At 40.2% G+C, this 21,856-nt stretch overlaps 3 protein-coding genes across 9 annotated transcripts in view; all 3 read left to right on the top strand.

Moving 5' to 3' along the window:
• The first annotated feature begins 928 nt into the window (after window positions 1-928).
• Window positions 929-8,531, top strand: ppm1db (protein phosphatase, Mg2+/Mn2+ dependent, 1Db). Of its 2 annotated transcripts, none has more exons than XM_053847093.1 (7): window positions 929-1,579; window positions 3,850-4,078; window positions 4,751-4,875; window positions 4,977-5,158; window positions 5,345-5,563; window positions 5,661-5,745; window positions 6,756-8,531. In XM_053847093.1, exons 1-6 carry the CDS (start codon window positions 1,075-1,077, stop codon window positions 5,739-5,741), a joined length of 1,341 nt encoding a protein of 446 aa, XP_053703068.1. In that variant the 5' UTR covers window positions 929-1,074; the 3' UTR covers window positions 5,742-5,745; window positions 6,756-8,531. The 2 variants fall into 2 exon arrangements, with proteins under 2 accessions (XP_053703068.1, XP_053703067.1); XM_053847092.1 differs by having other exon boundaries at window positions 5,345-5,572.
• Window positions 8,532-14,347: 5,816 nt separating this feature from the next.
• Window positions 14,348-20,700, top strand: LOC128748508 (T-box transcription factor TBX2b-like). Of its 2 annotated transcripts, XM_053847359.1 has the most exons (7): window positions 14,348-14,793; window positions 15,305-15,572; window positions 16,467-16,613; window positions 17,363-17,439; window positions 17,512-17,663; window positions 19,089-19,513; window positions 19,765-20,700. In XM_053847359.1, exons 1-7 carry the CDS (start codon window positions 14,549-14,551, stop codon window positions 20,134-20,136), a joined length of 1,686 nt encoding a protein of 561 aa, XP_053703334.1. In that variant the 5' UTR covers window positions 14,348-14,548; the 3' UTR covers window positions 20,137-20,700. The 2 variants fall into 2 exon arrangements, with proteins under 2 accessions (XP_053703334.1, XP_053703336.1); XM_053847361.1 differs by lacking the exon at window positions 19,089-19,513 and having other exon boundaries at window positions 19,765-20,004.
• A 657-nt stretch (window positions 20,701-21,357) lies between these two features.
• The window catches only part of acaca (acetyl-CoA carboxylase alpha), a 35,287-nt gene continuing 34,788 nt past the window's right edge, over window positions 21,358-21,856 (top strand). For 2 of the 5 annotated variants that reach the window (XM_053846237.1, XM_053846235.1), the window contains exon 1: window positions 21,360-21,715. The gene's annotated coding sequence lies outside the window, so the exon portion shown is untranslated. Of the gene's footprint in view, window positions 21,716-21,856 lie in introns of all 5 variants that reach the window. The other 3 variants (XM_053846236.1, XM_053846234.1, XM_053846238.1) reach the window with 2 other exon arrangements.

Raw genomic sequence — 21,856 nt, 5'->3', positions numbered from 1 at the left:
TTGATGTGCATTGTCTGCAACAATGGAAGTAAAAGAGACTTCCAACAGATTACCTGATCATATTATATTATATTGTTGTGATGCAACAGTTCTATGCTAAATCTGTAATTTTATTCGTCTCATTATCCAAATTTTCGATTGTAACGATAACTTAGCATAATATTAATGAGTTAGTCCGACAAAAATATTTATATGTTACATTTCACATGTGACGAGTAATGTTACAAGATTTATATTTGTCAGAATGAAAATGTCTGCATGATTAAACAGTCTCACCTTTTTTAATTCTGATCAACATTTTTTCAATGTGATTCTGTCTGCTTATTTTGGAGACACATAACAATTTGGAGATGGATGTGAGCCAAAGAAACAAGAAACAAGCAGCCCTGGACTTTTCCTTTGGCCATTCTACACCTATAAAGGGGCACATTATATTATAATGTTATTATATATGCTTGACAATCATATTAAGGTCCATTCTACTGTGAACTACAAAGGTGCAATATATATTTGTGGATTTGCCCATTTGTACTCATTAGAATTTAACTCTCAACTTGCTGTCTTTACTGTTCTCTCTTTCAGAGTTCACAATCTTGAAGTCTTTGCTTCATTTGAAATGAATGAATGAGAGGCTCACAATAAAAAGTATTGCATTTGTGTGTTGTCTTGATGATTATTGCATTGAAACTTTGCTTACACACTTTAAATGTACATATTAGTTTTAAAACACATTTGTAGAGCAAAACAACATATTTACTTGCACTTGTCATTTTCATGCAAACTGAAAAGATTCAAGACAGTCATCGTCGTTTGAATGACTGAGTGTTTAAGTCGCTCTCTTCACGGAACTGGGAGCATTGGCGTTTAAATTTCTCCCGCCAGTGCGTCGCCAGGCGCTAGTCTATGACGTCATCACGTAAAACAGGACGTGGCGAAAGGGATAAACAAAAAGGAAGGAAGCCTTCGGCCATACAGTCGCGGCAAAATTGGTTTAAAAATTACAGTCTGCGTGCCACAGTTGTCGACTACATGTGCCCAGTTTGTTTGAGTAATTGTTAGCAGGCGTTCGAAACCATGGACGACTCCATAATATTTCGAATGAGTGCATTTTCGGAGCAAGGCGGGAGGAAATACATGGAGGATGTTGTCGAGATAAGGATCGAGTATGAGCCGACGCCGCCGCCGCCAGTGGAGGAGTACCCTAAGTCTCAGAGACACGGAGGACAGGAACACTCCGAGGTTGAACCCACAAAACAGACTGAAACCATAGGCTGTCACAGTGATGGCGAGCCTGCCCCAGTTTCTGCGATGTGGGTTGAGTCCCTCTCGAACGAGGAGAGCAGCGGCAACGCACCCGGCGACCAACTGGCCGAGCATGTTGTCGACACTCGGAAATCTGTGGCATTCTTTGCTGTGTTTGACGGTCATGGGGGTCGTGAAGCGGCTCATTTCGCTCGAGAGAACCTATGGGATCTGCTGAAGAGGCAGCGTGGCTTCTGGTCAAAGGATCACAGCGAAGTATGTGCTGCTCTTCGGAAAGGCTTCATCGCCTGTCACCATGCGATGTGGAAGCAACTACGTAAGTTTGAGCACGTGTGTTAACGAAGAAGGTCGAGTGTTACTCAAATGAGGAGCTAACATCACCGGGAGACAGGGGTGGCTGTGTTTATTGTGTGGTGTTTACAAGCAGGGGGTCTCCCCTCTTTTCCCTCCTCCATGTTGAACAGCCATGTTGATACTGTAGCTCTACTGTAGCTCTGCACGGCACACTGGCAACACATTTCTGAAGAGGAACCCAAACTACTGACGCTCGTGGCAACTGATCATCTTCCAACGCAGTGCGTGGATTATGGATTTACCTGTAGTTTGCTGGGATGTTGGTTCCTTGGGATATGAGGTTACAATGCAACCTTACTATAAAAAAAACTCTGATCTTGATTTTCTTCCCTGATTCAGTGTTTTCAGAAGGTTTTGGATTGCAGCTAGCATTGTTATAGATATATATTTGAATAGTATTCCAGTAGTTAGAAATACTTTTTCTTTATACATTGAAATGTTGTATACATGTGAAATATTTAGGCAACTTCACACTTACACAATTAAAGGATCTCTATGATTTAGTCAGATGTTTATGTGTTTTTGTTGAGATGAGGCACAGTGTCAGCAGTCATGTCAAGGAGAATCGTGAATGTGATACAAAGTGCATCTGAGGGTTAAACCGTGTTTCTTGAATCACACAGGCAACAAAATAAAAATGGCACCTGTTTCTGTTGGTGCGCCTGTCACTGTAGTTCAAAACAAGGTCATGTTAGAGATTTCAATAACTACAGTGTTTGTTGACTTTCTACATGACTCTATTCAAGCAGGCGAAGCAGGTGGTGAAGCCAGTTTTGTGTTAAGCTGCGCTGATATATTTCCATGAGCTTTATCCATCGCTTACGTACTCTCTTGTCACTGCACTGGTACATACTGTGTGAGGGGAGTTGTAAATGCCCGACTTTTTCCCTAATGCACCATGTTTTTGGCTATTTGAATATGCACATCAGCGATGTATAAATACACATGAAGTTTCCCGCTCCCAATAGCTTTGGATTTATTAGTCTCAGTTTGATCTGGGTTATGCAGTTGTAATGGAGTTACAGCTCACCTCATAATGATACATGGCTCATCCAGTTATTGGATCTTGTCTTTATTTTATTTTAAATTTTATTATATATTTTTTAATCTGGTACCATTCTCCAATGTTAATTTGTCTCCTAGAGAGGTCATGAATTGAATAATCACTTATAAATGTATGATAACTGAATGTAGACTTACTATGTGGAGACAAAGAATATATTTCAGACATTGAACTAGTTTAAAGTCTGATACTGTAGTTTTCCCCTGTTTCTATGATATAAATTGGTGTTGTGTACAGCAACAAACATTGTGTACATCAACAATCTTCTCTCACGTGCATATGCAAGCCTAACTTGATATTCATTTCCTCTCAGGTATTTCCATCAAAAGTCAGTCCTGTTTAACTTAACGTCTTGTGCATCCTCTCTACTCACTTTTATCCTCTTCGTGTCCTCCTTTATCACATCCATGAACCTCACTGGTTGTCTTCCTCTCATCCATTTCTAATATTATATGTCCAACATGTTCCCTGTCTATTCTGTCCTCGTGTCTGAACCATCCAAGTCTGGCCTCCCTAACTTTAGCTCAACACTTCTCTACGTGAGCTGTCCCTCTGATATTCTCTTTCCTGATTCTGTCCTTTCTACCTCTGCTTCTTATCTTTGTGTCAGTTGTCTCTGAACCATGTCTCTGAACCGTCATCGATTTTTTTTTGCTGTGATCTAGCACTAGATACCATCTATGACTGGGATTGTCTGAAACAGGTTGACAGTTTTAATTCCTTTACTGTTTTCTATCTATTTACTTATTTTTGTTTTAAAAAACAGACCACAAAATATTCACTAAAAATTATCGACAGTGATGCCTTGACTTAATCTCTGTGATTGGGACAAAATGTTGCCTTTGTGGCTCTTCTTGGTGGGGATAATCTTTGATTTAACTAAACTAGTAATCTGGTCATTTTGTCTACCACCATGTCTGCTTCATCAATCAGGGAGCACATTGAGTTATTAGTCAAACATATTGCGCTTCATATTGACCGAAACAGCAGGTGGCTCCCATTTCGCTGGGAAAATCTCAGTATATAGGGTGAAATCTGCAGAGGCCCCGGCATGGCTATAGTGCTGGAGACATTATTATTCATTATTAAAGCAATACAAGTTTGAATAAGAAAAAATATTAAGTTGCATTTAAAATGTTGACCAAATATTTGTATCTGTGTTTCTCCAGCGGAGTGGCCGAAGACAATTACCGGTCTGCCCAGTACATCTGGAACCACAGCCAGTGTGATTGTGATCCGTGGGGCACACATGTATGTTGCCCATGTTGGAGACTCGGCAGTCGTTGTTGGAGTCAAAGAAAATGAGTCGGACATCAATCTCCAAGCTCTGGAAGTCACGCAAGACCACAAACCAGAGCTCCCGAAAGAGAAAGAGAGGATTGAGCGCCTAGGCGGAAGGTGAGTCTATGACGTTTCATAAGCAGCCATTCAAAGGTATTTTTGCATACAGTATGATTTACATGTGTGCATTTGCTCCCCAGCTGCTCTCCAAGCATGACAGAACGGACCTTTATTTTTGCTTCCTCTCGTTGTGCAAAGCATTGTCATAGACTGACCCTACTGTTTATGAAACCACGCCAGCTCCAAGGTTTCCCACTGTGATTTTTATTTTAGGTGGCTGCCTAAACTCCCCTGAAGTGAAATGCCTTCTTGTATGATAATTACCAGCAAACAACCAATGATAATGGCATAAACTCATGCTTTTCAGAGAATCGTGGAATTATTCCTCCCTCAATTTTGAGTGAGCATCACAATGCCACGTGCAGGCCTGGCATGTGCACTACAATGTTTAAAAGAGATTCGATGTAGTCATTATGTTGCCCCCCCCCTCCGGTTAGGCAGCTGCCCTTGTGGTCACTGTCTTGACTTACCAGATTTTTGTCTCATGTCGTGTGTCTAGTTATTCTCAAAAATAACCTTGAAATTTATGGTCAATTTGTAACTGTAAAACCTATTTAAAATATATGAAAGGCATCGTCTAGGTTTGATTGAGTGAGGTGCTAATCCCTGGATCAATGAAGATGGCGACTAATTTGGTATTGTTTTCTGATGTCACTTTTATTCTCAAAGCGTCATGAAGAAATCAGGTGTGAACCGTGTCGTGTGGAAGCGGCCCCGATTAACCCACAATGGTCCTGTCAGGAGGAGTACAGTTATCGACCAGATTCCATTCTTAGCAGTTGCACGATCACTTGGTAATTATGATGCTCAGTCGATGGTGACATCCTGGTTGAATTCTCATTGTCTTTGTTTTAGATTCTCAGAGCTATGACACATTTCCTCGTGTTGTTTTCAGGTGATCTGTGGAGCTATGATTTCTACAGTGGCGAATTTGTGGTGTCGCCAGAGCCAGATACCACTGTGATGACCCTTGACCCTAAAAGGCACCGCTACATAATTCTTGGCAGTGACGGGTTGTGGAATATGATGCCACCCAACAATGCTGTGAATATGTGTTATAGCCACGACAAAATGGTGGTGAGTGACAGTGACACTATGTTTCTACCTCTCTTGGGATGAAACGCTAAGTTTGTGTAGTCCTCTGTAGACGGGGGACTGGATGGACCTGCTATCAGTGGAAGATTTGGCACACCGCCAATCCCAAGTTGCTTTCATGGAAAAGTCTAAACATTAATGAGTAATCTGATCTCATTTCTCATCCAGGGACCAAAAGGAATGTCTTGTGCCCGTCGCCTCGGATGCACAGCACTGCTGTTTTGGAAGGAACGCATGCTTCGTGCAGACAACACGACAGTCATCGTCCTGGCCCTGCAGGACCGCGGCGGTCCTCCCGTTCCCATGCATCGAGACGAGATCGTCGTGGATATGGCGACCGGAATCAACCACGTGCCCTTCCCTGGAACTATGTATAACACATGCGAGGTACCTAAGGTCCGTGGCATTTGCAGTGGCATATCTTAACCTTTAGTCTGGTTTAAGAGTGAAGAGTTGAGGTCAGTGCTGTTTTCTGACCCAACAGACGGAGCATGTGGATGCCATGTTTTTTGAAGAAGATGAGATGTGTGACGAACCCGAGCGGTGGACATGCCTGGAGTGGTAGTCAGGTGATGCATTAGATTCATTATGAATCATTTATTATAATTCACAACATTCAGAATATTATATTACTGCTCGTTTCTATAACCCTTTTGTTTTTTGATAAAGCACATTAGCATGAACTCTGATCTCATCTCTGGCCAGAAGCCGGCAAATGGCAATACATTGCTGAAATGATTTATGTTAATGCTGATGGAGAATAATATAATTACATATATTAAACTTGTGTAATGATACGCGAACCTATACGATAAATGCGCAAGGTCTAAATGATCTGTTTCTGCACTGTCAAAACAGCTAGTGAGTAAAACCTTAAGTTTACGAAGTGCTCACTCTTGGCAATAAACTCAGACACATATAGTCGTGCATTTTTAAGATGGTATACGAAATTCACTGACCTTTCTAAGTAAGATTTGCATTGTGCAATATGGATTTATGCAACTGCAACCATGCAACCTCCTGTTTTGAAAGAGTCATGTGAAGGAACATAAGGTCATATTTCTCTCATTTGATTATTATGGACAAAAATAGCTTAGGTCTATTTTCAATATTTTTCAGCTTGATGCTTTGCAAAATGAGTCTGTCATCAAATTGAAGCCTTTTCTCCCTGAACCTGCTGCGGAGAGAGAAAGAATAACAAATAAGAGCAATATAGAACACTCAATATATTTATAATTAAATGTTTGTTTGGCATTTTTATGTTAGGCAGATCATTGTGACTCTGGGCACCCATGCAGTACAGCATGATGTGAAAAAGTCAATTTCCTGCATTATTCTTATCATCATTGTAATCAGTCAAATACAATCTTCTTTTTTTCTTCCTGGTGATGTTTGCAGTTTCTTGTGATGCACTTTATTTTCCCTCCTTATGTAACATCACTTGTGCCTACTTGCACACCCACAACCAAAATGACCCAGTGCATTTAAAGGCAGCATTGCACTAAACTATTACTTTTAATTGAAGTTCAATACGTGCAGTAACTTGTTAAAAGAAATGTAATCTCATTTTCCTTTTTAGGTGGGGAAACTCTGACTGCTGCGTTTCCATCCCGAAACACTATTGGAACTCAGGATTGGGCGTTGCAGGAGGCAGCTCTCTGTGCCGACTCAAACCCTCTCTCGAGACTACCCTGCCTCCTTTTGACGCTTTGTTGATTGTGTTTAAGAGAGAACACAAGGGAACAACTTCTGGTCTGCTTTTTTGATGCCCTCCTGCCACTCTCAACACCAATGGTGGGTGACCGTCTTGTGAACTCTATGAAAAACACTGATCATGCAAGGGAGAGGTCCCTGCCGATGAAATGAAACAGCTAAAAGCTCCTCAACACAGCACCATTGCGATGCCTTGCGTGTGTCTGAGTGCGCCTGCGAGTAATGCATGCGCTGAATGTCGTCTGTCCAGAACACACTGAGGAATAACAATCTGCCGACCAGGTGTGCCGCAGGCTTCATGTACACTTTTGTATAAAGATTTTTGTGAATATTTGAGGATGGTAAATGTCTCTGCGTTCCCCTCTGTTCTGAAATCATAGCGTCAGAAGAATATTTTGGATTTGTTCTATGTACAATCTATTTTCCTATTTATGCACAATATAGAGGTATTTTGAAGAAAAAGTTATACAAGAATATAATTTAACAGGTGTTATATTTGCTGTAAAAACAGAAATGTTTTAACACATTTTCCATTGGGATTTTGTGATTTGTAATTATTTCTTTAATTCTCCAGACCAACATCTGCGACAAGGTTTTTGTTATTCTGTCTACAAATAATTGCGCTACAAGAAGGATTTGACATTGTGGCACACACCACAGTGTTTCGTCCTTCTCACTGTAATAATTCAGAATTTGTTTTTATCCTTTGAGATGAATGAGAACTACGATTATTTTTTATTTTTTTTGTCGTTGTTTTTAGGCCTAATCAACTGAACAATGTGAGCCCAGTTGCATCATCAGGAAGGTGATCGCTACATGATGAATTGAAATATTTCCTTCGATCTGAAGATGAAGTTAATTTTATTCATTACGACCTAGAACTCTCGATCGAGTGAGCTGAGTTTACATAACTGTTCTTACTGCACATATATATTTCTTCTACGGTCTGTTGTTTTTTTAAAAAGTCATTTTTTATTTATTAATTTTTTATATCAATATCGTCTACAACATTTTCTACACATAAACTTTTTAGGTTTATTAACCAACATGCTTATTCCGAATTACTTCTCGAAGTACAGATCATTCCTTTAATTTATTTACGATCACATTTCAGATGATGGAATACATGTTGGATTGTGACTTGTTGTGTGCAAACGGAGTGCTTTAAAGCTTTTAAGCCAGTGTCTTCCATGTTATGTTGTGTTTTTCGGTACGGATTTCATCATTGTGTTTTAATCCCATATTTTACAGAACTGCCTGGTATAGATTAAAACATAAAGATGTCAGTCTATGTAAAATGGCAGCTCAGTTACTATTTGCCTTCTTTATAAGCCTGTCCGTCATGGTTGCCTTGACATGAATGTGAGTTGTTTTTTTTTTCATTTTTGGGTTTCATATTGATGTTTAGTCTGCTCATGTTCCACCTTTTGTTCAGTTTCATCAATATGCAATAGAACTTTGTACAGAACATTTATTATGCAAAGTGATTATTCAGGTGTCTGGCATGTTCGGTCTGTCTGTTGTGAAGCTACTGGGTGTTCATGGGCATGTGGTGTGTGCTTTCACAAATACGTTCCGTGTCCATTTCTCAGGACTAAACTGTTACATTTTGTGCTTTGAAAGTGACTGGATATACAGTGTTCGTGTGCTGAAATAAACATTTTGTTTTTCCAAAAGCTACTGCTTTTCTGAATTTAGTTTTTGTGCTGTGATCGGTGGGATCTTTTCTGGAAATTTTGGATGTACAGTTCTGTCCTGAAGCCACATCTCTGGTGCCCTCCATGCCGTAAGAGAACATCCCTCTGCAAGATGCTGCCTCCCCCATACTTCACTGTAGCATGGGCCTAACGATGAGCAAGGTTCCTTCCAAACATGGCACCAGGTCAAGTCAACCTTTGAGCAGAAAACAAAACTTGTCATATCATCCATATACCACACAGGCATGACCAGGGCAGAGAAAGTTGTCCTTCTCTCTCAGGCTCTTGGACCTCTCCCTGGCGAACATCCTTGGGACTGATCACTCAGTATAGTCAGTTCCTGGAAGGGTCTTTGTCTCATTGGTTCTGTAGTCTGCAGCTGATGGAAGCCTATATGGACTTGGCCCTTCGAAATACAACCTTCCCTTCTAAATGTAGGGCTTTGAAACACCCCTGTCATGGAGGACTACTATGAGTCCCTCATGCTGGCCTCAGTTTTGAGCTTCATGGAAAAGCTTTGAATTATTTTGTGTTTTCTATTTTCTGTTGTCATAATGGGCCATTGTGCGCTAAAGTTTAAGGGTCAAATAACGTGGGATTTGACAGTGGGACAAATCTAATCTAGACTAATATGTCACGTAAAGGGGAATCTACTTTTTACCTCTTCTCCCAAATATAATCACAAGCTAAGGGTGGGTCTAGTTATTGGTTGATCAGCATGTCCTGTTTTTGCGCCGCAAATTGTGCTTTTGCAAGTCTTTGCCACTAGAGGGCGCGCATGCATGCGGAATACCCTGGATTGTTGGCACCATAAGTGGGACTCAATGTGAGTGAACGCTGTAGTACTGGGCATCACACAATTTTATTAAGGCGACTGGACCAACACATCTTACTTGGTATATCGATGTCAAATGCCATGATTGACAAAAGTAAATGAGTTAATAATAAACAAATAAATTAACAGTGTGTGAACGGAAACTATATTGGTTTTATAACATCAGAAAAGTGTGTGTCTTGTCCTGAATCTGAACCCCAGAAAATGGGCCTGGTGCTCAGGCACCACTATGGGTCGATCTATACACATTATTCTTCTGTTTATCCAAAGAAATTCAATACCACCCGCCACACACCAGTTACGCAACTCATACCTCATTCTGAAGCTGAAGAGATCTTTTACCTGCATCTACAGTGACGTCATTGAGGCACGTTTCTGGTTTCTGTTGTGCAGAACTGCGCTGAATTTGAATCCAGTTTTATCCTTACTTTGTATCATTCAACAGAACTAACCTTTTTTTTATCACTTCATGCTGCATATTTATGCAGCAGAGTCACCTACTTTCTAAGTTTGAACATGTTTTTAATGATTTCATATGTCCGTGCCTGATAAATGTATACAATGATAAAATAAATAAATAAAATTAAAAAATCGAGTTCTTGACTTGTGTAATTACGGTTGACCATATTTCCGGTTTGAACTATGTTATCAAGCCTAGCTCCAAATGAAGGCTGGTTTGCTTCTTTCCCTGATCAGTTCTTGAAAAGGAATCCATCCTGAAAGTGAATCAATATCCATCTGGCCATTCAGTGGTTACACCGATAACGTAGGGAAGCATTCCTTTAAAGCTACTGCCAACCCCCCCTGAATCATTTGCAAGCTGAAGAACAGCGATCGTCAATACCTTCCTTTAAAACCTCATACTGTTCTATCACATTTGATTCAAGAAGTTTTCATCATTTTTTCTTTGTCTGCTTCCAAAGGATACGAGGACTGACTGGGTGTGAAAACAATTGAGCCTGTGCGGTGTCAATCCAAACATCACAGATGTGACCCAAGATAGTCCAGTCTCATTTTGGAGCCGGCTTTAGAGGTGTGTTGAGGCTAAGATCCTTAGCTGCCGTTAAGACGGGTGGCTATTTCCTTACTAAAATCTAATTCAGCCTTTGCACACTGGGATTGTTTTGCATGTGTGTTTGATGCCTCACGATTCATTTGAATTGAAATGCAACAAACTGTGCGAGCGTGTTTAAATTATGTGTATGTTTCCAAAAGTAAACTTAAATACCGGCCTCTTCTCAAATAATCCCTGTGGGTTTTATTGTTTTCTACAGCCAGCTCATTCATTCATTGATAAAAAATATAAAAGCTTTGATCCAAGTCATGCCAGAGGCTCAAAATGAAATAAAGATGATAACAATTCCTGCCAAAGTGATTTTGCCAGGCTATGTTTTCTGTATCCATGTGACCCGCCGATTAGCCAAACATGACCTTTTGATAAGTATGTGGTGTGTGAGAAGCGTAGGCCCTTCTTTTGTCACCATATGCAAGCGGAGCAGCAGATTTAGTTTAAGCTTCTTCTAATGTGTCCTTTCAGGCCATCATTGCTTTTGAACACCCATGGCCTCCCATAGCTTATAAGGCTCTTACTCTTACCAAACCACTGAAGCCCGGATTGAAGCGCTAGGGAGGGTCATGGGTGCAAACCAGAGGTGATAAGTGTTATCCTATTTGACACCCAGAGCACCGTGTTTTGTACAAAGGTCTAATCTATCTGGCATGATTTAACTCCACAAGCAGTAATCTTCTGAACCGACGTGACACTGGTTTGAAACTGCTGCCAAGAGAATGTATACATTTTTATTCGTCCCAATTCTTCAGAATGGTAAATTATTTCTTTATTTTTTTATGTGAGTAAGAATTTGCAACTGCAGAATCCTGTGCTTGTCGGTGGGCCCAGACATTTCTTTCAAATTCAATGTCCTCAGTAAAATAATCCATGACTGATTGTTTCGGGGTCTTCACAGGTTCCTTTAAACTTGTCACCAGAGGTACATTTGCAGATAGTAATGACAATAATGAAATTATGAATTGAGACCTCCAAACATTGTGTAGCGTAGGACCAAATGGGGAGCCGTCAGAGTTTACTTTGGCTGGTGTCAAAGCTGGCTAAGCTAACATGTTTATAGACAGTTCAAGGTTTCATGGAACTGTTGGAAAAGCTATCGTCGGCAAGGAAAATAGTCCAAAGTCGATTACAACTTGCTTTTCAACTTGTATTCATGAAATCTATTCCAATGTATTCACTTCAGGAGTTGTTGGGGGCTGCAGCCCATCACAGTCACGTCCTCGTCACTGCCTGGTCTCCGATCATGGCTGACATGTGTGGCGTTAATCCAGTAAAATCACACATGCACGAGTTGTTGAGTGACGTTTACCCTTCAAATACAGCGTGTCTCAAACAATCCAAGTTGCTATTATTAATTGATTTACTAATAAAATATTGCCAAAGTGTTATTTCATCTTTCAAAAACGTCTTTAAAGTTTGAACTGTCAGGTTTGAAGTCTACTTATAGTTATAATTGAATGTCTATTATGATACTTGTTTTCTTCCAATTAGAGTGTTGCTTTAGAAAGAAGCATTTCAACCTTTAAACTAGATCATTGTACGTAGTTTATTTCTTCCTTCCTGTCTTGACGCTAGTGAGTTGTGAAATCAGTTTATGGCATCTGAACATATTTTTGTGGTCAGTAGGCTTTTTCTTTGTACTACAACTCTCATGAGGGGGAAAAAACTATCTGCAACAATAATCATCTTTTAAATATCTTTAAAAAAAACAAACAATTGTGCGCCCAATAAGCCATGTACACACAAACAGCGAAATTGAAAAGTGTGAAAGCAGAAACACAGTTTCAAGATTTAAATATTGAAAATGAAAGAAATGATTCATGACAGTTACAGTGAATTTTGTTGATTTAAGGAGCGATTCATTCAGTCGGACTGTGAAATTTAACTGAAAGTCCAACTGGACAGATGTCATAACAACAAACTTGTTTCATGCACTTGATATTGTACTGCGTGATCTGATTTCCATGATGGTTCTTATGACAATTCTTTGTTGAGCTCACAGTATCGCAATATATCGCGATGTATCGTGTCACCAGTCCTGTATTGGGATGCGTATCATATCGCAAAACACCTGCCAAAACACACTATGAGCCATATCTGGAGGTGACGACATCACAGTAAATATTAATAGAAAAAAAAGCAACCAAGTTCTTTCTCTGCTCTCTGCTGCTACTATTGTAAAAACACTAAAGCTCTAAGATACAAAGTATTTAAAAGGCTGAACAACTTGAGACACACCTCTAATGAAAGAAGTCAGTGATAGTTATCATGACATTAATTTATGTAAAGGCAGAAACTGATACATTTCAAGATGAAACACTATATTTCCAAGTAGTTCTCCAACTGTTTTATTTTCAAATGGGCACTCCGCAAAACAAAAGCTGTCTCAGCAAAACCTGCAATAAAAGAAGGCCAAACCGACGATGGTGAATCGGTGCCAATCCATGGAACCTAAGAGGGAAATGTTGTTTTAACCCTTCTGCCTGGATTAGTCTTCTGTTGAATTAGTGATTAAATTAAGAATTTGTCCTCAGGAGCTTCTTTGGGCCACGTGACTCGGTCAGTGACGAAACAGGTCAACATCTCCAGCTCTAATGAGCCGCCTTCAGCTAGTCTGATGACAGTGGAAGTGATTTCATCATGACTCACCAACAAGTCATCACAGAGTTTTGTGGAGAAATGTTGCTGATGTTCATGGTTTTCATTTGAGACAAACTTGTGGAGAAAAAGCTTTACTGCTTTAAAAAGAATTGACATTATAACTATGTCATGTGCTTGTCAGCCTGGTTGATTTTGTGTTTGACAGACATTTGATTCTAACTTAGTGTTTCTTTGAATTTGCCTCGTATGTGGTATGAGACCAGGCTGCAGGACTATATATAACTATATTTCAGAGTGGTCTACTTCCTGTTTTGATGTTGATTTCCTCCGACCAGGTGACAGAGAACAGAGAAATGGAAACCTAAGAAACATAGAATGAAGAAATAGGCTTGTTCAGCTTCTCTCTCTCTCTCTCTCTCTCTCTCTCTCTCTCTCTCTCTATATATATATATATATATATATATATATATATATATATATATATATATATAGGCCAAATATATACCAAAAAAAGGGTCATACACTCTAATATTTTGTTGGAGCGCCTTTAGCTTTGATTACAGCACGCATTCGCTGTAGCAATATTTCGATAAGCTTCTGCAATGTCACGAGATTGATTTCCATCCAGTGTTGCATTCATTTTTCACCAAGACCTTGCATCGATGATGGTAGAGTCTGATCGCTGCACAAAGCCTTCTCCAGCACATCCCAAAGATTCTCAATGGGATTGACGTCTGGACTCTGTGGTGGCCAATCCATGTGTGAAAATGATGTCTCATGCTCCCTGAACCAGTCACAATTTGAGCCCGATGCATCCTGGCATTGTCATCTTGGAATATGCCCGTGCCATCAGGGAAGAAAAAAATCCATTGATGGAATGACCTGGTCATTCAGGTAGTCTGCTGACCTCATTCTTTGAGCACATAATGTTGATGAACCTAGAACTGACTAACTGCAGCAACCCCAGATCCAATCCAGGATGCAACATTTTTTTGGCCAGGCAGTGTGTATGTATATGAGGAGACTGACCCCTGACGTGACACGTCGAAAGACAAGGAAGAAATATAAAATACGTTTTCAGTATTCACTTTTCCCGTTAAATCAATTTAAAAAGCACATTGCTAAGTGTTCGAATCATTTTGCGATTGAACATTTCAATGTGCATTAATAACCAAATTCTGATCTGACTCTGAAACCCCGCCCCCTTTTGCGTCGCATATGGCCAGTGCGTCCAATGGAAGCGTCTTCAGTGTCGGCTGGAACCTGAGAACTTGAGGGACGCGCATGTCTGAAGGTCTACGTCTTCGTTCATGTTGCATTTTACGACAGTCACTTACTTCAGATCCTCGTTTTTGCGCCCGACAGAGAGAGAGAGAGAAGCTCTGATATGGCTCACCTGTTGGAGTTTTAGGGAAATCAAGTTAGACGCGCGGATGTGAGTTTCCTTGGTGGCGTCCATGGCTTACCATCCCTACCAGGGACCCGACGCTGCTGGTGCCTTCCTCTATGGCGCACAGCCGGGGTTCCACAGTGCGCACTCCATCACCGGGAGCCGGTCCACGCAAGAGCCTGAACTGGGCCAAGCGATGCGTCCCTCCAGACAAGGAGACGAGGATGACCCCAGAGTTTTCCTGGACTCCCGGGATTTATGGAGCGAGTTTAACAAGATAGGAACCGAGATGGTGATTACAAAATCAGGAAGGTAAGACTTATGTTCACCTTTAATTCGGAAACTATGGTTAACGTTAGTGTTTAGGAAAAAACTTGTCAAGCAAATAAAGCAGGTCGAGCTATCAGATGAATGGTTCTACTTCCTGTATACTTCCTGGAAGGTTTAAATTCTCGAGAAGGTACTTGATGTTACTTGCGCTTGACTTTGAAGTTGTGTAATTTGCTATTTGTCTCTGTTTACTGTGCAGTGTGTTCTTATAATAATTAGCTTGAAAAATGTTGCATCCAAACCAAATACTTAACAAACATCCACATTAAGCTCCTTGTCAAAAACAATGTGGTACTATTAATGTGGTTACTATTTCCGCTGAGTAATTTAGTAATATTACATTTGTTTTTGAAATGAGTGTATTTTTTAAAGCTTTAATATAAGTTAGTGATGTGAAGAAAATATGCTTTTTTTAATCTAATGTACAATAATGCTCAGTATGTGAAGCTGAAGAAGCTGTCTCAAGTTTTTGACCAGGACCTCTGTGTTTCAGGAGGATGTTTCCACCCTTTAAAGTGCGAGTAGAGGGACTGGACCACAACTCGAAGTATATCTTGCTGATGGACATTGAGTCTGTTGACGATTGCCGCTACAAGTTTCACAACTACTGCTGGAAAGTTGCAGGAAAGGCCGACCCAGAGATGCCGAAACGGATGTATATCCATCCTGATAGCCCATCCAAAGGAGATCAGTGGATGAGCAAGCCTGTCACGTTTCATAAACTCAAGCTCACCAACAACCTGTCGGACAAACACGGATTTGTGAGTACGAAGAAGTCGATTTAGTTACTCAGAATTGTTTTCGCTGGATTTTCCAACTCCTCTTGGCATGAGGTCAAGCGCCCCATTTTAAATTTGCTTATTCATTCTTTCCAGTGTGGGAATGAAGTTGACTTTCTGTCCTTACATTTTCAATAAATAGTCTTTTGCTCATAAGACTAAAGAAGAACCACAAACCTCAACAATACTAAACACATTGAGATGAAAATATATGCATGGATATTTAGAGTAAAAGACAGAAAACAACATAAAATAAACAAATGTATATTTTCAACTATACATGATGTAGCTAAAGAAACAGAGAATGCAATTGAAGAAGGAAAATATGTCTTACAGAGTTCCGCAAAAACTGTCTCTCCGGATGGAGATGGACAAGTCTCATGTAGAAACCATTTTCAATTGCTACATATTTGATTCTAGTAACAATACCTAACTCTGTGCTGTGCACTTGCTACCTGTATTCTGTTGATTGATGAAGTTTTTATCTTTGCAAACAAATTAAAGAAATTGAATTGTGCATTTGAAACATCTATTTGGTGCCTTGACAGATTATAATTGCAGTATATTAGAGGGACGGCACATGCCATGTGTTTAGGAGACAAAGTCAGATAGGCTAGATTGGACATGTACAGAGGTGATTTATGGATGTGGTGAAGGCCGACATGAGGTTTGTTGGTTTGAGAGAGGAGGAAGCAGAGGACAGGGTGAGATGCAGGAGGATGATCTGCAGTGGTGACCCCCGAAAGGGGAAGCCGAAAGGAAAAGAAGAAGATGTAAAATACTAACTCTGTAGACTGAGTTGTTGCACCTTACAGTGCAGTTATTTGGTTTTATGTGTGGGTGTGTGTTTTAAATAATTTTCCCTTTATTTTCCAGACAATTCTCAATTCAATGCATAAATACCAGCCAAGATTCCACATCGTCAAATCCAATGACATTTTGAAGCTTCCATACAGCACCTTCCGGACTTATGTTTTCCCAGAGACAAAGTTCATTGCTGTCACTGCATATCAGAATGAGAAGGTACTTTTCACCCTCATGACCAATTTTTTTTTATCACATTTACGCTTTCCTCCACTGTGACGTGATGTTTGAATTAGAAGTGTCTGGTATTACACACGTCATTTGGATTTCGCTTGAAATCTGATTATGCTGCAAGTAACATGAAATATTTCTAGATTTAACACCATGTTTTGATCTAGCTAAACTGGATAGAAGTATTGCATTTACCCATCACTTGATATGACACAACCTCATGGACTCTTATGCTCCCTTTCAAGAGGTAGAGCGTGAGCCACTTACAAGTGACACATTTGTGGAGATATTCTAAGCAAAGTTTTAGCTGAGTTTAAGTTGCTTAAGAGGTCAGTACTTGGTGGTTTATTTTGCGCTCTGATTGTAGCTAACATATTACTGACGACAACGCTTGGGTCATTGTAATTCAAAGGGGGTTAAAAGGGTTATATTAATTTGGAAACTGAATTTAGAGTCCGTTTTTGTTTGACCTTTTTTTCATATATATATTTAATATATTTTGAAGAGGCTTATTTCCGACACTTTACCCTGGTTTCAATTGCTGATGCTACTTTAGTAATGTAATTCTTGGTTCAGCCATGCTAAATGCTGAACTGCTATTTAACCTGATATAAATCTCACTATTTTTTTCTAACATAGGAAACCACTTATCTTTTCACCTGAACTCTATATAGTTGTACATACATGACAGAAGCCTAAGAGAATACTACAATGCAGATTTGTGTCTCAATCCTCAGATCACGCAGCTAAAAATCGACAACAACCCTTTTGCTAAGGGGTTTCGCGATGCCGGAAATGGAAGGAGAGAAAAGAGGTGTAGTGTTTTTCTTTATTGTCTGGCTGAAACGGGTTGCTCGGATGTTACGTGATGTGGTTTTATCCGTAGGAGCAAGCTGTCGAATGTGCCTTTGCTGCACGAGGGCCAAGACAAAGTAGCTCAGGAGTGTGCTGATTCGGATGACTCGGTGGAGCAACCCTTTCCTGGTGATCCGAATCACTCCACGAAGGAGACGTCAACCATCTTGGCCAACTGTCGAGGTGGGTTAACTAATTAAAGTTTGGCTGTTTCGTCTGTCGTGAAATGTAAAAAAATGTTGTTTGCCAGTTAAATGTGATGCCTTTAGATGCCTCTTTTAGATCCTGAAATGCCGTACAATCCAAAAGTGAGGATTCAGAATGCAAGTTTATTACACCTCAGATTGTACAGAAATATTTTTTTTTTATTTATGTTATTTCTATTATCTTCACTGATACATTTTATTCCACTCAGCCTTTAATTCACTCAAAAGTTACGTAAAGTTGCAGATTTGATTGTATGGAAACAAAATGTCTTATGGTTGTGTAGATCAGGGGTTTACCCTTTTTGATCTCTGGGCCAACCTTTTCCAGAACCAATGGGTGTGGGCCCGATTCAAGGAATAGAACTGATTCATTACTGTGATTGCTGATTTCAGAATAACTGATTTTATTTGTGTTCAATAACCATACACACGCAAACAAACCAAAACCTTCTGAAATGACATGAAACCATGTGATCAGCGCAAAAAAAAATGTGAACTGTTGAGAAAATTGGAAAAACTGTACCTCATGAATACAATTATGAATAAAATACATATATTAAAACGACATCTAAATATCATAAAATATTTTCTTTTTCATAAACAAACAAATAAAAAGTTTATATGAAAGTTTTACCATAAAATGTTCTAAGTAATTAAAAAAAAAACTGCTTCAACAGGTGAACAGTTTTTGCTATTGGGGGGCCGCCCTCACTTTCGATATCATGTTTTCTTTTCCAGAACTTCTCCTTAGTTGGTAACTATCACACATTTGCAGCTGCTAAGTCAATTAAATAACACATTACTGCCACCACATGTGGCAAGTGTATTAAACTGAGCGTCTCGCGGCGCAGAGGTGTAAAACAAAAAACTTCTAGTGGCCCTCGCGGCCCACCCATGAGCCTTGTCCCTATGGTTAAGAATCACTGGTGTAGATCGTTGATTTAACTGCATCAATATTTCAACATTTTTTAATTTTATGATAAATATTTCCTTTCCAGAAGTTTACTCAGTGTCTCAGTGTTTATATTCCTAAATATATGAGTTAAGTAAAAAATTAGGGTCTCGTTATTTGTCATATTGTCAAATTTCCCCGAGTTGAAAACATGTTTGGAAAAATCTCTTTGTTGTTTTCAAACTTGAGTCGCTTCTTTTATAATGCCTCTGACACACAGCGTCTAACTAGCTCCTACTCAGACACTGTAGCTGTGAGACTTTGAGTCACAATCTGTGGCTGAGGAGAAAAAACATAAATTTCATTTCCCTCTTTGACTCATTCTGACATTGGTGGCATAATTCTTCATAACAAGACATAGAAAAGTGTCAGTTAAGATAAAAAAAATGCTCCCATGCCACTACAATCAGCACAGTCGTGGTGTACAGCCTTCTTTTTTCCTCTCTGCAGATGAGACCAACAGTGACAGTGATGTTGATCTAGAAGATGAGAAGAGCATTTCTGCTGCTGGATGTCCACCTCATCTAGAGAACACAGACCTATGGTGGACCCAGCCTGAAGCCCGTGAGAGTAGTGTCCTACAAAAAAGCCAAAATTCAACAGTGATTTGGTCCGGAAACATCAATCTACCTCAAATCAAAGATGGCCTCCCGTATGCAGCTCTGGCTCGTCATTTGCCAGCCGTAAACACTGCGGAGTGTCGTGAGGTCAGGGCGCCATCGTGGTTGCGTGCAGGGCAACAGATGGTGGACTCGAAAACTCTGCACCGATCGGGATTCTGTGTTACAGCGGATTGTTCTGGCCTAACTTCTTCACTCCAGGTCGTCCCTTCTTCTCACATGTTACAGCCGCCACAACACATGCTCGTATCTCAGGTATAGTATCTCAAGTTGGCAAATGCTTTTATGTGTCCCTTAAATAAACAGTTCGGGTAGATGTGACTCGAATTTGGCAGTGGTGGTATACGACTTTTACAATTAACCATGAGAAGAACATCCTTAAGTTCAATAGGCCCCTTCAGTTTAAGTCAAAGTGCAGAGAGCTGTTGGCACAAGACAACACTGCACTGTTATACATGATGCAAAAATAAAAATCTCAACGTAATATCTGTCTGTTTCTCACTCAGGGAGCATCTCAGCCACTCGGTGGAAAGCTGTTCTCCTACCCATACCACTGCATGACAGCACCCACCAAGGCCACTCGCTCACTGGTGCCTAAACTAGGCAGAAACCGCTTTCTGCACACTCCTCTGTCGTCGCTGCGCTTCAGCCCATATCACATCCCAACCGCTGTCATCTCGAGCCAAAGTCTGCAGTCAGCTGGATCAGCATCACAGTTCCTGCAGTCCAAGTCGTGCAGCCGGCTGTCAAACATGGTGTCGCATGTACACGATCGCAGAGGTGCGCCTGCACAGCACGCTGCTCCTTTTTCTGTCTGGGATCCACAGAAGCTTCGTGCAGTCAGAGCATTTGATAAATCGCCTTATCTGCTGCCATAGTTCCGACTGTATACCTGTTTTACAGAAACTTGGACTTGTAAACAGCGACTCTCTTACGCCTCACAAAAGAACTCTGCTTGTAATACGTTTTATATTATCATGAAGGTGTTTGGCGAATGTGCTTCAGACTCCAGCTTCCGCGATGTTAGCCCCCTTTCCACAATGGTCGCCACCACTCAAGCATGAGGGTGGGCTTGGTTCCATTGAGCCAGTTGTGAATTAATGAATCTAACTTGAAATAAAATAACTCCATGAAGTGTTTTAAGCTCCAGGGGAAGACACTTAGTTGAGAACTCAGTTGTATGAAATATGTATTACCAAATTATTAATTATAATTATTATGAAAATAATTGGGATCGGGCTGGAACCTTAACGTCTTCATTTAGTTAATTACATAACTGGTGCAAATAACACAGATTCATCATGAATTAACATTTTTCAGTGCACTGCATGATACAATGTGATTTCAGCACCAAAACAAAGTCTGAGTTTGCGTTGATGGATGAAAATTTGCCAGGATAGATACATGAAAATAAATTATTAAATAAATAATTAAAGTAAATGTAAGGGAATATGGTGATTTTTCATTAGTTTATTCTATTCAAGTTGTGTCATCACTACTTTGACGTGGAAAAATGAAATATTGGAAGCATCATGCTGATGTTTGTTTGCGCCAGCAGGCGGAGACAAATCTCTTCTGTTGCTATGAGCCCCACAATCAGCCATTGCAACCGGAGGATAGACTTCCTCGATGGAAAACTTAATGACGAGACTTGATATTTCGTAATAGTGTCCATGATTTACATCATCTAATTTAGGAGTCTCGTGCATTTACAACCATCTATTTCAACCATCTATTTCCATTTGCCCCGCGATAAAACAGATAATGTTAAAAAATTATATAGTAATTGCAATAATACATTTATTTTATGTATCTATTTATTTAAATATTTATTATATACAATGCACTTCAGCTTCTCTTCATTAAATCAGAACGATAGCAATGTTGATAAGGGGCAGCATCACTTTACTGAACATTACAGACTACACATGCCGCGCATGCACACCGGGTGTTGTTTCTGCTTCCGGACACGCCTCTTCCATGACGTGCAGAGCCGGCCTATATCGAGTCTGCTGTGTGATTGGCTGTCGAAGATTGAGCCCCTTATAGAAGTAGTTTACATAGATGCACCTCCGCTTGCCGCGCGTTAATAGTTTCGGATACCTGAGGACATTGAAAGCTGGAAGAGAAGCAGTTAAACTTAACGTGTCTAGTCTACTGTCGTGCATGTTTTTTGTCAATCTTTTCTCCTCTTGCTGCGTCACATCACTGCCGTTGAATTAGATGCGTGCTCTACGCGCTGTATTTCTATTGTAGAGTTCAGAGGTTAACGTCCAACAGTAACCTGCCTGCGCATCGTCACATCACCCCACTGTCTGCTGTTAAAGCGTTTACAGGAGCGTTATGACCTCGCCGTGATGTGATTTCTCACACGATGGATGTCTTGCTGACACACTGACTTTATCACTTCGTTTTTCTTCTAATCTTCCAGGATTACGTGTCGGTTTATTACCACCGGTAAGTGCGTGACGCTCCTTCATTCATCAGAGATTACAGTGCCCAGTCAGTGGACGAGCATTAGCCTGTCACTGTAGTGTTACTGTACTGAACACTTATGCTTATGCTAGTAGCGCCGGTGTTCACTATTGAAGCAATGTT

This window comes from Synchiropus splendidus, chromosome 17, assembly GCF_027744825.2.
Source record: "Synchiropus splendidus isolate RoL2022-P1 chromosome 17, RoL_Sspl_1.0, whole genome shotgun sequence".
In the NCBI taxonomy this organism is placed as follows: Eukaryota; Metazoa; Chordata; class Actinopteri; order Syngnathiformes; family Callionymidae; genus Synchiropus; species Synchiropus splendidus.
The sequence above is the reverse complement of the archived record's forward strand: the minus strand, read 5'-3'. Positions and strand labels throughout refer to the sequence as shown.

Coding starts and splice junctions, on each gene's coding strand:
- LOC128748508 (XM_053847359.1), top strand. CDS start 14,549: ATGGCTTACCATCCCTACCAGGGACCCGACGCTGCTGGTGCCTTCCTC. Junction 14,794..15,304: donor GTGATTACAAAATCAGGAAG/GTAAGACTTATG, acceptor TCTGTGTTTCAG/GAGGATGTTTCCACCCTTTA. Junction 17,440..17,511: donor AATGGAAGGAGAGAAAAGAG/GTGTAGTGTTTT, acceptor TTTTATCCGTAG/GAGCAAGCTGTCGAATGTGC.
- ppm1db (XM_053847092.1), top strand. CDS start 1,075: ATGGACGACTCCATAATATTTCGAATGAGTGCATTTTCGGAGCAAGGC. Junction 1,580..3,849: donor TGCGATGTGGAAGCAACTAC/GTAAGTTTGAGC, acceptor GTGTTTCTCCAG/CGGAGTGGCCGAAGACAATT. Junction 4,079..4,750: donor ATTGAGCGCCTAGGCGGAAG/GTGAGTCTATGA, acceptor TTATTCTCAAAG/CGTCATGAAGAAATCAGGTG.